An 18710-nucleotide genomic window follows, 5' to 3' on the forward strand; every position below is an offset into this window, starting at 1 on the left:
TTCTTTAATGCTCTTCATTTCTGTCAACCTTAAAAGTAAAATAGCCAGCTAGTGGACCAGCAAAATTAGTTTATTTGGGAATTGCAATTTGGGGTGTACAAACTGTAACAAACTATAGGGAAGTGCAGAAAACAAAGGAGGGGAGCTTGCTTTTATAGAGGAAAGGAGGAAGTTAGGGGCTGTGTGGAATGAAAGCCTACTGGAGGAGGGAGAGAGTTCAGGGTTGTGGGGACTTCTCATGGCTGAGCTCTTGCTGGGCTGGAGGACATTTTTCCCTCCTCCTGGGGTGGTAAGTGTAAGGGCCTATTTAGCCAGAGCGGCCCCACCTCGGTTGAACAGCAGTTTTGTTGTTTATGCAGTAAAACTTAAATTGATCCTGCCTGCCCCGCCCCGCTCCCCCAGGGGAACTTATTTAAAAGCAAGTCTGGGAAACCAGTCCTGGGTAACAAAGCCCAAATACAAGGGTGGGTCAGGTCAGGTAGAGATAACAGCGCAAATGCAGGAATGAGTCCAGTCGGGTGGAGACATCCAATCAGTAAAGCGCACATACTTTCTCCTTAGCTACCAAGGAGTGTGGGCCCTGCCTTTTGGGTGCCAATTCTCACCAAGGTGATAGGCTAGTGCAAATGTCTACTATAGGGTAAATTGTAATGCAATTGGTCACTTATGTATGACCTAGCATGACTGTGCAGCTTTTTCTGTGTGTTACAATTTCGTTCACCACCTGTGTGTGGCCAGGCCCAACCACATGGCCTTTGCTCTATAAAACTTAGTCTGTGAGGCAGGGTGGGGTCCCGCTCTCTGTAAGAGGCTTGGCCCTGGCTGGGGTTTGATTCTCGATGCTTGGCGTGAAATAAAGCTTTGCCTGATCTTCGCTTTGTATCAGCCTTGCTCCCTTAATCACAGACCCATTATTGGGGGACCCAACGTTGGGGACCCAACAGTAAGCTGCTTCCTGTTGGGAAATGCAGATATACTGCTTTTTTCCTACTGAGATCTTTAGGGGTTACAAGTATTGGTGTGCAGAACTCCCCCTTCAGGGCTTACTGACTCCCTTTGAAATGAGGCTTCTTTTGTTCTTTTTCATTTTTATATGGTGATCCAAGTTTCTGGCCTATATGATTTTCTCTGGAAGAACCTGACTTCAAGTTTTCCTCTGATGCCTTTGTTTTTATTTCCCTCTACCACCTTTTGTCTTTAGGTTTCTTTCAGAAATCCTTCCAAATGAAGTCAGATGTAAACCCTGTTGATGGGTGATATAAATAGTAAAGTAATTGAGGAGGGGGATAATTCTATAATTTTATATTTAAATCTCCATTTTTTGTTCTGTGGGGTGTTTGTAGTTTTTAGTGAGTCAAAGTGCCTGGGATATGACCTTCAGAAGAGTTTCTTAGCCTTCATTCCCTCCCCCGCCCCCTTACTTACTTGAGACAGGAAGGCTAGAGGCCTGGATTTAGCTAATTGTCCTTCCTCAGGTCAGATAAGGCTTTAGTAAACCAGTTTCTCTTCAGGGCTAGCCTTCCTTATACAGGACAAAACAAGAACAGAGCAACACTGGGCAGATTTCAAAGTGGTTATTTTCCCCCTCCCCTGCCAGAAGCCCCAGGGGGATTTTCTCCAGTCTAAATAATAAGAACTCTTGGGGACTTCTAGCAGTAATAATCTTGAAAGTGTGAGACTCCCCTGTAAGACTGAGCACCCTGGAGTTTTTAAAACTCAAGCTGCTCCAGGATGAGCCTCCAGCAACCATCAGTTACCGTTGAAAAGTTTAGTGGTACTGGCCCTGCATTGGTTTCTGTTGCCAGTCAACTATGATTCTCCATATTGCCTAACTCTGGTTTTCGGGGCAGATCTTTACCTGTGAGCTTAATTCTCTAATGAATCTAAGAAGCACTGTTGTTTTTCTATTTGTTTAGCTTGTTTCTTGATGTGAGTAAGAGACTGATGATTTCCAAGCTTTTTACATGTTTGGAGCAGAAACCAGAAGTACCCTCAGCAGTTTATTTCTAACCAACTGTGATCAGTCACATATGTCTATTCTCTAATGGGTCATTCCTGTTACAATTTAGCTATAGATTGTCAATACTTAAAACTGAGGTGGAGGAAAGTACAGTATACTGTGTGTGTTCTTTTTTGATAATAGCAGATGGACAGTTTATCTTTTGGGGACCCTAGGAATGGGGGAAGAAACATAAGAGGAGCACTGAGCTCAGTTTAGGAGAGGTAGGTGTCCATTTGTCTTTTTTTGTAAGTTTTAATTTGAGTTCATTTAAGTTTAAGATGTTTAAGTCTGAAACATTTTAAGCATATTAAAGTATTTGAAAGAGTATATAGGGGTGTGTATACACACATAGAAACAAATGCGGTAACTAGTTCTAAGTTGATGCCTTGTATGTGGACTTTATTTCCAGAAAACAAGTACTCACCCAAAAAGAAAGCCATATGGGTCTGTTGTTGGGTATCATGCTTTATTGAACAGATTTGCTACTCATGTCTGGATGCACACACCTTACCAGCCAGTATTTCTCTTCAGAGCACAGGAAGGCAACCCTGTGAAGTAGATATTCTAGTTATCACCATACAGCTGAGAGTACAGATGCTCCTTGAGGTTACCTGGAGAAAGGAGGTGAAGGAACTTACCAGAGGCTTGTTTGAAACCATTGCATCTTCTGCAGATGCTCTGACCTTTGCCCAAATCTTTGTTCCCCTTGAGTTGTCTGTGGGTGATTACAGTCTAGAGCACCCCACTATCTGAAAATGCTTCCAGTCTTTTTGCTTTCACAGCACCCCATTCTTTTCCAGCCTCCTTGACCAGTCTTTCATCTTCATGAGTTCTTCTTCCTAAACATCTTGTGTTCTGTTGCTGAGAGATCAGCAGTAGCTCCTGGCCTTTTATTACAAAAGAACAATGTCCTTTGCGCAATCTATTCTAGACCAATATATAAAAGTTCATTTGTTCTGTGTCTAAAGGGACTCCACTCCTCTCCAAGAGGGAAGAAATGTTTGGGTTTGTAACTACAACTTCTGTTTGGCTCAGAGAATTCAACATACTTCTTCATCAACCAGCACAGGATAGACCACCAAAGGAAGGTGAAATCATTTTATTCTTCGTCAAAAATAAATAAATAAATAAACTGAATACCGGCTGAAGAATTGGTAGGAAAAGAACCTGTATCAGAAACCCTAAAAGGGGATGAATGATCAGGAACACAAGATCTTACCTCTGAAATGCCATGTCTTTGTGATTAGATCTAGGTGGTACATTCTTGGCTAGAATGCTAAGTCATTTTGTGTCCTGTAGTATCAAATCTGGGCATAAAGTGTTCATCTGCCTCTCATTTGTGACACTAATTTTGATTGCCCAGTGAAGAGTTTATCTCATTTCTCCACTGTAAAGTTAATATTTTTTTTCTACTACTGCTACTAATAAGCTATCTAGGGGGGAACACTTTCAGACTATGTAAATATCTTATTCCTCATTAATGTTTGTTCCTTAGATTTAGTATCTATTAATGAATTTTGCCTGGGGCCAGTACTTGCTTGTTGCTGAGTGATGATTTTCTAACACTTAACGCTCCCTCCATGTTTACCAGTTGGCACTTGGCATTTTACTTTTAGCAGGAACCCTGCTTTCTTGCCTCTTTATCTATTTATTGTTGTGGACCTATGGATTCCAAGATTTTTTCAATGTTTTATAACTTATTACTGTCTTAATTACTTTGGTGCTCAAACTTTCCTTTATTTGGCCAGTAGGAGCTCCTTCAGGCTCATTCTCATCTCTTTGTTCACTCATTCATTCATTTATTCTTGTATACTGCCTCACTTTCTTGCATAATAGTATGTTCCAGGCTCATCTTGTCTCTTCTCAGTTGTGGAATCAATGGCCATTTTTTTCTGAGGAGTGATACTTCCTTTTATAGTGGGGAATGATATTAGAAGGTAAAATTTTAATATTAGGTATGCTCATTGCTATTGAGGTATCATCTTGGTCTTTCCAGCAAACAGAGCTAGGAAATATACACACATATATAGTGTATATTATAAATATAGACAAAAACAGACCTATGTATATACATATATATGCATATATACACTTGGACATATAAAAATAAGCATATACACTTACATATTTTGGATATGTGTGTGAACATTGGCTCCCAATAACCTTAACATATTTATATATTTTCTCAATCTATGGTAGATCTAAAATAGTTCTGGAATTATTTAAAATTGTTATCAATTTAATGTTACTTTGTATATTAATTATACTTAAATTCAAAAAAATAAAAAGAAAGTCTTGGGTGCCTGGGTGGCTCAGTGGTTTAAGCATCTGCCTTCAGCTCAGGTCAGGATCTCAGGGTCCTGGGATATAGTCCCTCATCGGGCTCCCTGTTCAGTAAGGAGTCTGCTTCTCCCTCTCCCTCTGCCCCTACTCCCTGCTTATGCTCTTGCTCTCTCTGTCTCTCCCTCTGTGTCAAAAAAGTAAATAAAATCTCTAACAAAATAAAATAAAAATAAAATAAAATAAATAAAAAGAAAGTCCTGAAGAGACATCTGCACACCCATGTTTTTATAGAAGCATTACTCACAATAGCCAAGAGGTGGAAAGAACTCAGGTGTCCATGAACATTTTTTCCCAAGTGATGAATGGATAAATAAAATGTGGAATATCCATACATGGGATATTATTCAGTTTTAAAAAGAAAGGAAATTCTGACACATTCTGTAAAATGGATGAAACTTGAGGACATGGTATTAAGTGAACCAGTTATAAAAGGAAAAAAATTTTATCAATTTATACTACACAATTCAGACTATATTACAAATTATATTAAATAAATTTTTATTAAATTCTTATTTTTATTATAATTATAAAATAATATATTTTGGAATTAAAAAAACACTAAAAGTTCAGAATTTGTAGGTTTGCCATTCACCCTCTCTCCTGATTTTTTTTTTCCTATGCTGAATATTGTGATAAAATGTGTAGAGACACTTGTTATCTTCCTCTTAAGATTGTGATGTTTTATTCTGGCAGGCAGTTAAATTACTAGTGGATAACTCTGATTTGTAGAGGCTTGATTATAGATTTTTTCTGGTGTTTCTATTTTGGTGTTTCCCTTAGTCCTATGATTTAGTCTTATTCCCAATGCATGTCCCTACTGGATGTCAGTGGGAAGCCTGTGGTATTTACCAAGGCTTTCTCACTTGGTGGGACTTGAATTCCCAACTCTATATCTCCAGTACTGTACCTATAATTATATAACCTCATGAGGATATTCTCTGTCCCCACAATGCCGTGGTTATTTTAAGCAGCATTGTTCACAGTAGGCTTTATCCTGAAGAGTGGGGTTTATCTTGGACACTCTGGAGGCTGGGGGAATGATCTGGTACAGTTGATTTTCAGGGATCCCTGGCACCTCTGAGGAAGAGGGTTTGGAAGAGTACAAGCTGGGAGTCAAGAGAAATGATAAGAGCTTGAGGGGCAAGACCTAAGAGGTCCAAGTGGTAGGTTGGACTAGGGATACTCTTCCCCCACCCCTCATGGAACAGATGATTGGGCCCACAGAGACATCACAAGTCATTCCCACATACATTCTCTCCCAGGGAGGGAAGGGCTGGCACATTTGTTGCCCAAGGAACCAAGGTGAGTAAAGGGGTATGATTTCACCCTATAGGCTGGCCTAAGTGATGACACATATGCACAAGGGAACGAGTCTTTGTCATTGAGTGTGACATATGGGTAAAGTGTCAACTCCATGTGACTGGCTGTGAGCTAGCAGTCAAGACCTGGGATTGGAGACTCTGGGGTGAATTCACTTTTAGACATGTTGAATGTGAGTTAACCTAATGAGACATCCAGTTGGACATGTTCAGGAAGGGGCTGAATTTCTTAGTCTGAAGATGGAGTAGGGGGACTAGAGTGGCCATTTGAGAGTCACATGTCTTTATTATTATTATTATTATTTTAGATTTATATTTATTTGACAGAGAGTAAGAGGAGGAACACAGGCAGGGGGAGTGGGAGAGGAAGTAGGCTTCCTGACAAGCAGGGAGACCGATACAGGGCTCGATCCTAGGACCCTGGGATCATGACCTGAACTGAAGGCAGACGCTTAACAACTGAGCCACCCAGGTGCCCTGAGAATCACGTCTTAATACTTTCTAAAACAGGGCACTGTAGTATCATTTATTTAAAGGTGATAGCTGAAGTCGTACTCGTTGGTATTCTTTCTCTTTCTCTGTATCTACCACAGTCTTAATTTTAGTTCTCCTTCATCTGCAGCCTTTCAATTTTCCCAAGGAATTCCTACCAACTGTGGGAAGATCTACCCAACATATTTTGTTATTGTTTATTATGGTCTGGTGGTTGTTCAAAATGATTCTGTTTTTTTTCCAGTTCTTAGATATCAGACCTTTTTGGTTCCTATAGGTAAGTGAACAGGGAGAGGCTCTTGTTCATTTTATCAGAGTTTAGTAGCAGAGATGCATCACACTGCCTCAAACTGCAAGAGGGGTACTTTGCAAATCAAGTGGTTGTCTTGCTACTTTTGGAGTAATGCTCAGTTCTGGAACATTTTCCATGTGGCTGTACTTGTTTCAAAGAATGGATGTAGTCCCTGGAGATGTGAGGCAGAGCACTGTCCTTCCTGCATTTTCCATTGGTATTAATATTTTCCAAAATGATACAAGAACTAATATGAGAAAAAGTAACCTTTATCTTTTATGCTTGACAGATAATCAGATTATTCTGGGGATTAGATAAAAATAAGTCATTTGTTCTTATAGTTAATTGTAATGACCATGATAATCTTGCATAATTTAAAAGTTAAATCAGATAAATAAGATTCAGCTTAGGGAATGAGAAAATATAGAAAGCATGATGTGAATTTGAAGACAAATTTAGCATTCTTTGGATGAAGGGTGTTGTAGAGTAACTTTCCTAGGGCCTGTCTCCCTCTGGCACCAACCCTGCCACAGGCACACAGTCTGTGTTTCCGACATGCCCCAGGGCCTGATGCTTCCAGGCACCAGAGGGCAGTGGTAGATTGTGCTTCATTCCATTATTTTACTTTATTTAATATCTTTACAAAATCCACAGAGTGACTTTTCCCCCCTTAACATCTGGTTTTATTCACAGGCCATGTTCTCATAGAGATTTTAAGTACCCACAAGAAACTCAATGAGAGTCTTGATGAAAATGTATGTAAACTATTCATGTACTTATAAAAATAAAATGTATTTTATTTCTAAACTTCATGTTGCTTAATGTCTCAAATCTGGTATGAGTTTTTAATCCCCTTTGTTAACAGTTTAAAAAAATTCCCTAAAGAGATTACACATGAGCTGGAGAAGATGGAACTTGATGGAAAATACATGAATGTGAGTACACAGTTTTCTCTACCTCCATGGTTGGAGGTGGGTATGGGCATAGGGGCCTGGTGTTCTGGGAGGCTGCACTTGCCTGATCTCTGAGCCAGAGGAGAACTTTCTCTCACTGTTTATCCAGCAGCAGAGAACATGGACAGAGCTTAGTGTTGAGTATATACACAGGTGCATGAAACTGAAAAGGTCTCTTGGAGCTGGGTGCCCTGTTTGCTTTAACACCTGAGATGTTTATTTAAAAGCAGAGAGGAAAATATTGCAAGGAATCCTCCTGCTTCTCCCAAGCATTGTTTTCAAAGAACATGTATATGGGAACAACATCTACATTTGTATGAGTGCAGTTGTTGCTTTTACAAACCAGCACTTCAGGATGTGAGACATGGGTGGGAGAACTCACCTAGGTCTCCCTGGGAACCCCAGGTCCCTTCGTCAGAGACTGCTCCTGTATGGTGTCCCTTGCCTGTCACCTGGTATTGATGACTCCAGCAGTTTTCTCCTTCTGCCTGACCCTCCAGCCCTGTCACATGGCTCTTGACATCTCCCTTATATGCTATGAAATAGCTGTTTTCCTTGGCATTCAAAGTCCCCTTCTCACCAGGATCCTACATGGTAGTAAGCAGTGTAGTTACCCTGAAATCACCTCACTGCTTCTGTGTGCGTGTGCTCTGTGCACTGTGGAGGAAGGAGGCTGGACCATGGACAATAGCTGAGGGGGATGTAATGGCAGGCATTTTGCATACATTATGAGATCTTTATCCCTACAGAAACTCCATAATGTAGCTACTCTTACCCTCACTGTACAGATTAAAGGGAAAACATGAATTTTAGAGAAATTAAGTAGATGCTGAGATCACACAGGAAGTGAAGGATTTCATCAGAATTCTAACCCAGGACTGTGAAGCTCCCAAAACACTGCTACACAGCACCCAAAATAATCTGAAGTGCTTGTACTTGTTCATTCTTTTTAAAAAAATAATAAGTCATAAAACAGGAGCATGTGAGTTAATATTATTTATTTATTCACCAAAGCACTTAACACTCAGTGTCCTAAAAAAATTTGAGAAAACAAGGAACAAAAGACAAGACATTGTTGTCTTTTAAGAGCTGCCCTTGGGGTCAGTAGCCCCTTGTATGAACAGGGAAGTTTAGGTCAGACAAAGCTACATGTTGAAGGGAGGGAGCAGTGTAAGGTGAGGGTGTGCAGGGCGGGGCCCAGTGGAAACGTTCGCCAGTGTAACTGCCCAACAGCTGGGATGGTGCTGCACTCAAATCAGCACAACGTTTAACTTACAGGCAACTCTCAAAAGATGCCAAACAGAAATCTCAAGCTGAGTTGCAGATGAGAAGGAAAAGTCAAGGAAGATGAAATGTACTCAGGTACAAACACAGAGACATGGAGGTGAACTTTTCAGCACTATTTTATTTTGTTGTTGACAATTTGTACAATTTACAGGGCTGCTTACTTAGCTCAGTCAGCCTACACTATACTATACATCCACTTACTGCTGTGCTGCTGTTGAGGTTAAAAAGGAGCATTTTTGACTTGGTGTGAGCTGAAGGCTACAGAGTTTTCCAGAGTTAAAAATAATTAGTAGCCTCCTAAAAACACTGGCATTTTCTCCTGATTTGGGGGTGGCAGCGGGTATTGGTAAGAGATGTTCCATGATTAGCATTACTCTCCCATGTTACAGATGAAGAAAATGGGGCTTAGGCCAAGTCACATAGTTGTTAATTAGAACTAGGGTTTAAATTTGAACTTTCTGGTTTCAAAGCCCTTGATTTTCCAGTAGAACACAATCTTATCCCTGCAGTATGAAGTAATATTTTGTGCAGATCGCCCTGCACAGAATATAAGGCCCTTGGGCAACATCCTTCTACACATGAGTCAGGGATCTTAAAGAGAATGATGATACCTGCTCAGGTCAGTTTACAACTTTGTTAAGTGTAAAGACGGCACAAGATAAATGTTTGGCTGTTCAGCTTTCATTCCTCATGACATACTTGTATAATTATTATTTATTTTCCTAGTATATAGAAACCATTACAGCGAAATCCAGAAATTTATTGCAGATGATTGCAAAGAAGCTCTCCTTGAAGAGAAAAGGCACTTCTGCTTTCTGGTTGACAAACACTGTAGCTTTGCAAATAACTTACATTATTATCATTTACAGGTGGGTTTGTGATAGTGTTTTGTTATTATTAACAATTCAATTTCATATTCAAATGCTCTTGGAATGCCTCACCTTCTACATGTGCCTCAATGTAAAGCGGTGGGCCTAGTTTACGGATGAGAAGAGATGCCAGAGAAACACCGCTTGGTCTACTTGTTTATGTAAACTTTCAGAAATGTGGATGAAATGGTTAAATATTGCTTATAAGATTAATTTAGTAGTATATCCATATTTAAAATCTTTCATTAAATAATGCTTAATGATCAAGAATTAGTACTTTTTTTCTTTTCTCGCCTCTGAGTCAGCTTTTCTCAGACTATTTCTGATGCATCCTCAGCTCAGTGCCTTTACCAGAGCCATGGGATGAGTCCCAGTGGGTCCCAGGGCCACCCCACCTGGGTAGTTTGAGTGTTCACCTTGTGAGTCCATGCAGAGAGGTGTCCTGGAAGTTCTGTCCCAGCCACAGACCCATTCACAATATCAGGGCAGTTGTGGTTCCTTTTTCATTCCTCTTCAAGGTGTTTCCTCGTGATCTCATCACCTATGGAGCTGGCTTTACTGACCTCCTTCCAGCACACATAGTTGTGAGGTTTTACCTCTAGGAATCATTACAAAATATATGTTACTTTCCTTTCCTTTTTTTTAATATAAATTTTATTGGGCCTGTATAAGCATCTAAAACTAGCATTGAGTGAAGTCAAATATTCATTGTTATATATAATAATTTAGAGAGTGCTCTATGGTAGAAGCTTTGTAAGAGCTTGAAAATAAGGCAACTTCTTCTTTTTCAGGGGGAACAACTTGGCCTTATGTGTATGCATAGGTCATATGTTACACATTCCATAGTCTTTGCAACTTGAAGGACCATTCATCTACTAAATCTAAAGCCCTAAGATCTAACATTGTTACAGGAAAGGAAAAAATTGCAGTATTAGATGATCACTTTGTACTTAGTTCAGCAGTGTCTGTTTCCATGGTGTAGGTGTCCTGCTGGGGCAGGGTCATAAGCCAAGTGACCCTGAAGCTCTGCCTGTGGCCTAGCTCTGCCAGTCATGGGGTACTCACTATGTCACAAGGCAATCTGGCCTATCTGCAGAGAGCTCTAGTTGGTGGCAGACTCTTATGCTTAACCTTGGATCCCAGCTATGCTTTTTAGCATGAAGGAAGCCCACTTCTTTTCTCCACTGGAAGTCTCTTCACCTCTCTGAAAACCACTTCTGTGCCTTCCCTTTTTCTGACTCCAGCATCCCAGTCCTTTCAGTGGCTTCTTGGACAAAGTAGGCCCAAGTAGTCGGCATGTCAGGGCTATAGTCTGAGGCCATAGGTTGTTTGGGGTGAGGATTTTACCCTCTGTTAGGAGTGGGAGGAAGAAAGCACTGATTGGTATTTCTGGGACCACTTGGGAAAACAGGGCTTAATGAGATTGCTCAACCATTCCCTTTTCATGTTTGAGCATGTTTTGCATCAGTCTTCAACTCTGCCTTCACACTGAGGGAGAGGGCAAACTCATGTAGAACAGGGGCCCACAGCGCTTGCAGCAAATAAACAGCTGAACACAACACAAATAACATAGCTCATAGATGGTTAAGTGCTCATTGAATTTGGCACAGAGCTCTCACACTTCTGGTGGTAAGTCAGTAAAACATTATCACTAATATTTGATTTGACTTTTCTCAGCTCTTTGAACAGTACACGTTTTTGTTTTGTAGTGTTGTGTTTCTCTCTGATTCACCGTCTGCAGAATTACTCAATTCCAAGCTTCCCTGGTGGCAGGAAACCTGTGGTGATGCTACCAAAGTGCCCAAGAAGATCATGAATATGATGGAGGAAATAAGGACCCCAAGTTCTGACCCCGTGTCCTGGATGCCTCAGCCCTCCCTGATGATTGAGAGAAGCAGCGTGGTAGGGATGGGTTCTCTGCAAGATTTCAGTTGTGTATTTACTGATAGGACTTGGGCCAAATTTGCATGAAGGAAGAAAGCCTTTGGTGGTGGCAGTCACAGGTACTCCCCTCTTCTAGGTCCTCCCTTGTCTCACTCTGACCCTCTTACCTTCAGACTTGACATTAGCTGTGCAGTGCTCAGCACTGTGTAGTGCTGTATTCAGTCCATTATCTTTGCTTTAAAAGTGTTTTTGTTACTGTTTTTAATTGTAATGATTCAACTTTGTAAGTTTATTCCCAGTGAAGGAGGCGTAGGTGCCTTAGGGAATAATTAGCAAAGCTCTGGTGGCATTCATCACAACATAAGGTATTTCAGAAAAAAAATAGCTACTGAAGTATTCAAGGTAATGAAATCAGGCATTGCAGTTTGCCATTCCTTGAGCCTCAGCTTTATTACTTTTCACAAACATAGAAATTTGGATTCTGTGGATAGTTTATACACATGGGTCCACCCTAACCTCTGAAATGAAAGCAAAGATGCTAAAGGCCAGTTGACGACCTACAGAATAGATCCAAAACTGCATAGGGAATAAGAGAAGGTGCTGTCAGTGGGCCAAAAACACTAAAGGAGTCTCAAAGAGAGAAAGGCAAGATCTGTGTGTGGAGAATCAAGAGAAGAAAATCTTGGCCTTGAGCACATGCAGGGCAAGACTGCAGTAGACAGCAGAGCAGTGAGCTCAAAGCCAGCGGGTATAAGAGGAGGTGGAGAATGGCATGTGGTGTTCCTGTATGTGGTCAGTTCTAGACGATTTGCATCCTCTAAGCTGGTTGGTTTCTAACCTGTGTCCCACTTGTACTAACCAGTAGGCAACAGGGGCTTTTGTCCACTGGCTGAAAATGTGTGTTTCCACAGAAGAGGCCAGACACCCTTCCTGCTGTGTCTTCCCTGTCCCCACCTCACTGTGGGTAGTCTGTGGCAACGAGGATGGGCAAAATACAGACTAGGATAAATAGGCAGAAGAATAGGGAATGCTCTACAATACAGAGATGGACAGGAATTCCTGAACAAGTGAGGAAAATGCTCTACAATACAGAGATGGACAGGAATTCCTGAACAAGTGAGGAAAACCAGTATCATGAAAAGACACACTGAAAGAAAAAACAAGAGTAACCAATATTGGAGGCAACAGAGACATAGGGCAGAGGAGATATCTTTAGAAAGAAATGAAAAGATACTACATCCCCAGGGGAACTCAATTAAGATTTTAGAAATTAAAAACAGATTATTATTCATAAATGAAATGTCTGGGATTTGCTTCAGCGTATTCTAGGCACAGGGGAAGGTAGGTGTAGCATGTATGAAACAATACTGGCCTTGAATTCTTAATTGTTGAAGCTGGGTGTTGGATACAGGGAGATTTATTGTGCTGTTCTTTCTCCTATATATGCTTGAAATTTTTCTAAAATAGCTTTTTAAATTTTTCCCTCCCCTTCCCCTCTTCCACAAAGAACATAAACAAGAAAACCCCCACACCAGTGGATGGGCTCATTAATAGAATGGAACTGCTTGGGAAATTAATCCAAAGAGCTCTCCCAAAACACAGAACAAAAATGGAGAGAGGATGTAAACATAATGTTAGGTTGGAGATACCCAATTGCCTTCTCAAAATCATCACCAGATATCTAATGGGGATCTCAAATTCAACTTGTCTAATACCAGATGACTGATTTTCTCACTCTAAATGGTCTTCTCTTAGTCTTCCCCATCCAGAAGATGGCAGCTCCATCCTTTCAGTAGCTTAGGCACAAGTGTGAACTTCTCTCCCTCTCTCTCCCTACTCCTTCCCTCCTCCCCGCCCTTCCCAGCCAACCCCTGGGCATGCCCTATTGTTTCCACCTTGAAAGCTTATCCAAGTCCAGCCACTTCTCAACCCTCCAGTGCCCTGACTATAGTCTGCAGAGATTACTGTAGTTGGCTCTGCCTAGTCTTTAACACAGCAGCCACAGTGAGCCTGGACAAATGGAAAAAAAAGAAATCCTTGATAGACTGTGGTCAAGCTGGAGAAGGGGATAGAGAGAAAATTCTAAATACCTACAGAGAGAGGGGAAAATAGATAGAAAAGAGAACTCCACTAGTACCAGACTTCTTATTATTAAAACAAGATGTTAGAAATCGATGGTGCAATGCACGCAAAATGTTTGAAATTTATTTTAAACATAGAATCCTAGGGCACCTGGATGGCTCATTTGGTTAAGTACTGGCCATCAGCTCAGGTCATGATCCCAGGGTCCAGGGTCCTGTTTTGCAGGGAGTCTGCTTCTCCCTCTGCCCCTCCTTTCACTCGTTCTCACAATCTCTCAAATAAATAAAATCTTCTTTAAAAATAAATAAATATAGAATCCTATAGCTAAGTTAAGCTTAGCTTAACTAAGTAGCACCTAGGAGGGACCCTAAAATCCATAGAGACAGAAAGTAAATCAGTGGTTGCCAGGAGGTGGTAGGAAATGGGGAAGTAAATGCCTTAAAAAAATGACAAAAATAAGAAAAAGAATGTTACATTCATGAAATAATTCAGAATGGGGCATTGCTATCCAACCAAGAGAACTTTGGGAAGAAAGTAGAATTTAAAGCATGGTAAAATAACCCTGGGAATCTGTAATTCCATCACTTGTGCTACACTAATACTAAACTAATGAGGAATTTTTCACAGATTGGGAAAGATTATGGCACTCCTAAATATTCACCAAAGGTGCCCCCAGTTCCTTCAGCCAGAGTGTATCCTAGTCCTTTGATTGATAGATATGTTTAATAATCCAGCAACACATGGACAGAATTCAGAAAGGATAAGGAATTCAACAGGTAGGATATTTATTTTGATTTCTTTAAAAATACTGTTTTAGGGGTGCCTGGGTAGTGCAGGCAGTTGGGTATCTGACTCTTGGTTTTAGGTCGTGATCTTTGGCTTGGATAGTGACCTCAGCGTCCTGGGGCTGAGCTCTGGGCTCAGCAGGAAGTTGGCTTGAGATTCTCTTTCCCTCTGCCTCTCCCTGTTTGCATCCCCCCCACAATAAAGAAAGTCTATAAAATTAGCTTGGTTAAAAAATTGAAAAAGCTTTTTAAATTTTAAAAATATTTTGCATAACTGTTACCCTGAGGTAAAGATAAACAAACATATGTGGTAGCACACATTTAACATTGCCTTGTTGAAAAAAACATTTTTTTCCAAGATTTTATTTATTTATTTGGGAGAGCACGAACAGGGAGGAGGGGCAGAGGGAGAGGGAGCCTGATGTGGGGCTCAATCCCAGGACCCCAGGATCATGACCTGAGCTGAAGGCAGAAGCTTAACTGACTGAGCCACCCAGACATCCCTGCCTTATTGGAGCTTATACTTCAAAATCAGTAAAGGTCTGAGTGTATTATAAAACCGTAAGACATTTTATAAGTGACACATTTCTTTGACAAATTCTAATTCCATGTACCAATTGATGTTTATAAGAAGGAAACTTACTATGGAAAGGAGTTCACCTCAGCACCAGAAAATCAGACCTGCCATGCCCCTAGGCCCTAACCCCAGCCTTAGGTTGGACTTTGAGGCTTCTGTCCCCAGAGGCCTGGTAGCTGACCTCTACACATTGGGGATACTGAAAAATACCAGACGACTCGCCTGGCATCCAGAAAGAAATCTTGGCATTTGGAACTGTGGAAAGGATTCAGAGCAGGAGAAATCTGCATGCCCACATGAGGCCACCCCCAAGTTTATTGGCCCCCTGCACTTGAGCTAGAAGCCAGCCACTCACCCTGACCCAAGCCCTCAACTCAGCCTCCAGGAAGTTGTTTGCCTCAACTCTGGCTGATTTGGTCTGCCATGTCCCTAGGCTCTCACCCTAACCCTCAGTTGGATTTGAGGCTTCTGTCCCCAGAGGCCTGGTAGCCAAGTGCTACACATTGGGGATACCTAAAAAAATGCCATAGGACTCTGTCACCCAGAAGGAAACCCTGCCATTTGGATCTCCGGAAAGGATTCAGAACAGGACCAATGTGCATTCCCACTTGAATCCGTCCCACATTCAGGGGTCCCTGGACACAACAGGGGAGACTGACACTCCCCTGACCTATGCCCTGATTCAGCCCCCTGGAAAGTTTGCTTCAAGGTGTGCTTTTATATATCTCTGCTGTGCCTCTAGGCCCTAAACCTAAAAATAGTTTTAGCCTGGAGTCTTCTGTCCCAAGAGGCCTGGCTTTCAAGCCTTAGGGATTGTGGACACCTGAGCAATACAAGAGGACTCCTTCTGCCACTCAGAAGGAACCACCATTTGGAACACCAGAAAGGATTCAGAGCAAGAGAAATCTGCATGCCTACCTCAGGCCATGCCCATATTTAGTGGACCTCTGGACACAAACCCAGAGCCAGCAGTCACCCTGACCCATGCCCTTAACTCATCCCTCAGAACACTCCCCAAAGCACCTTTAGATCAGCCCCTCCATACCTCTAAGCCCTAATCCTCCTAACCCTTGGTTGGGTTCTGAGTAGTCCATCCCCAGTGGCCGTGCCCCAAAGAGCAGGAGTTCAAGACACCTGGGCAATAGCCTCTTTGAAGGAAATTTTGGCTGTTGGAACTCTGGAAAAGATTCAGTGCTGGAGAAATCTGCATGGCCATCTGAGGCCACCACCCCACGTTCAGTGGCCCTCTGGACACAAAGCTGGAGTCTGACACCCTGACATTCTGTGTCAGCTCACCCCCAAAGCAGAGAGAGAAACTGGAAAGTTCATGCCCAACATGCCCCTAGGCCCTAATCTTAACCATAGGTTGGGTTTTCAGGGTTCTGTCCCCAGAGTCCTGGGATGTATGCCCCACATGTTGGGGAGACATGAACAATACCAGAGAACTGTGCCTGTCACCCAGAAGGAACCCGTGCCAATTGGAAATCTGATAAGGATTCAGAGTAGGAGAAATCTGCATGTCTACCAGAGGCCACGCCCACATTTAGTTCATGCCTGGACACAGATCCAGATCCTGACACTCATCCTGACCCACGCCCTCATCTCAGCCCCTAGAAGCTCGCTGATGCACCTTCAGTTTGGTCCTGCCGTGCTCTAGGCCCTAACACTTACACTAGGTTGTGTTCTGAGAGGTCCGTCTCCAAATGTCTGCCTCTAATGCCCCAGGGAGTGCAGACAGCTAAGCAACAGCTAAGGCTCCAACACAGAAGAAAATGCTGCCATTTGGAACACTGGAAAGGTTTCAGGGCAGGAGAAATCTGAAGGCAAAGCTGGGCCCATCCCAGAAATCCCTCACTTTCATCAACCCCCTGAACACAAACTCTGAACCTGACCCTCACCTTATCCCTAAACTAACCCCAATCCTAAATCCTAAACAATAACTGTAACTCCTAATCCCTAATGCCTAACCCTCACCCTAACCAGAAGCAGCAGTCTGGAAAATGGTAAAAGACATTTCAGACAGTCAGACAGGTGGACACAGTTGAAATGGGCCTGTGGTCTTTTTCAGAAGGTGGAACCTGTAACGATCTCCTCCTTTCAGGTTACGTGGTGGTTCCTCGGGACAGTGTTCCTCTCTGGGGTGAAATGCACTGAATTAGTCCATATGAAGTGGCAAACATGGTAAGAAATGACAGCTGGGGAGTGTGAGTGTGGAGAGGAAGTGTGTTTGTGTTGCTGTGATAAGTTAATGCAAATTGGAAATCACCGGAGAGTAAATGACTCTTCCAAACATCCACATTAGCACAAGGTCACAGAAGCAGAGAGGACGTCAGACTTTGGGATGGAGACCAAGCCCGCCCAGATCCAGTTCACCCACCGTACGTGAACTGCTTGCCCTTATAGGAGGCCACATGTTAGCAGGAGACTCATGGGAGGTTTAAATCGGGGCCCCCCATGTCTCTGGTGCAGTAGAAGCAGTGGGATTTGGAATTCCAGTTCTCCACAACGCTTCACCACAAGCTGGTTAGAGCTGTGCAAATGCAGGAAGGGAAGCCTCACTAAAGTGGACTTGGGACCCCAGATGGGGAGGCTGGAAGGGGGCCCCAGGCACTCAGTGCCCATTGCAGACCCCACATTACAATCCCCCACGGGAGAGACTAATCCATTCCAGGCCCTGCAGGGGAAGCGGGAGGGTCCATCTCCTACAAGAAATCACCATCCCTACAGCTCAACCTGTGAGAATCCTCCATCACCTTGAACCCCTGCCTTTCTCCAGGGGACTTTCCTTCCAAGCAACCCTCCCAACTTCTTCCTCCTCCTCCACGAAATAGTGGTCCCCTCCTTTGTTTCTTGCACTTGCCTGTGATGGGACCGTAGCTTGCTCAGCCCAGATTGCCATTCTCTGCTCTTCCCCAATAAACCCATTTTACTGGTCAAATAACTGGGCGTTTGAGTTTAAGGTGAACAGAACTAATAAACTCAAGAAACTTACAAGGAACAAAATCAATACACACAAATCAATTGCATTTCTACATGCTGGGAAGGAACCACCAGAGCGAGGCTATGGAGAACAATCTCATTTACAATTGCATCCAAAGGAACAAGACAGCTAGGAGTTCTCTGAACCAAGGAGGGGACCGATCTATCCACTGACAGCCATGACACACCAATGACAGACATGGAGGGAGACCCATGGAAACAGGAAGACACTGTGCTCAGGGAAGAACCAACACTGGGAAAATACCTACTCTCCCCAAAGCTGTCTACAGAGTCTGTGTTGTTGCTCTCGAACTTCCAGACACCAGGACGACCTTGAAACAGGTGTGGATGTGGGAAGGACTCTGCAGGGCCGAGGTTGGGGGAGGATGAGCACTGAGCCAGGCAGCCACTCCCTGATTGCAGACTGAGGAGCCCCAGGAACAAAATTCATGTGCACACACAAGATGTGGGACCCAGAGCATGCATCCAAGCCCAGAAAGAGGAAACCCCACAGCCCCATGCACAGCACCATGGGTGGCCACGTCACCACACACAAAATGATGGAAACTCCAGTGTATACACAGCACGCCATTCCTCCATGGGGTCCTGAGAACACATACCCCCTCGCCAGTTCCCACTCAGGCAACTTCCTCTCACCTCCAGAGGCCGGTCCTAAGGGGGCTGGATGGCTGTCAGTGTGGATGCAGCCCCACGTCCTCCACAACGGGTCCTGTCAGTGTGGATGTGGACACACCTCCTCCCCGCTTGACCTGTCAGGGTGGGAGTGGCCCCACATCCTCCAGAAGTCTCCACCGCAGATCCTGAGGAAGCTGGGCTCCTGTCCCA

At 42.9% G+C, this 18710-nt stretch overlaps 1 protein-coding gene across 1 annotated transcript in view; it reads left to right on the forward strand.

Moving 5' to 3' along the window:
* LOC132025979 (uncharacterized) overlaps positions 1-18704 on the forward strand; it is an 80958-nt gene extending 62254 nt beyond the window's left edge. Inside the window, 4 exon segments of the mRNA XM_059413938.1 lie at positions 11299-11459; positions 16987-17066; positions 17188-17263; positions 17662-18704. Of these exon segments, the coding sequence (XP_059269921.1) occupies positions 11299-11459; positions 16987-17066; positions 17188-17263; positions 17662-17751 (407 nt within the window). The 3' untranslated portion in view covers positions 17752-18704.
* The last annotated feature ends 6 nt before the right edge of the window (positions 18705-18710 follow it).

Source organism: Mustela nigripes, chromosome 10, assembly GCF_022355385.1.
Source record: "Mustela nigripes isolate SB6536 chromosome 10, MUSNIG.SB6536, whole genome shotgun sequence".
NCBI classification, from domain to species: domain Eukaryota; kingdom Metazoa; phylum Chordata; class Mammalia; order Carnivora; family Mustelidae; genus Mustela; species Mustela nigripes.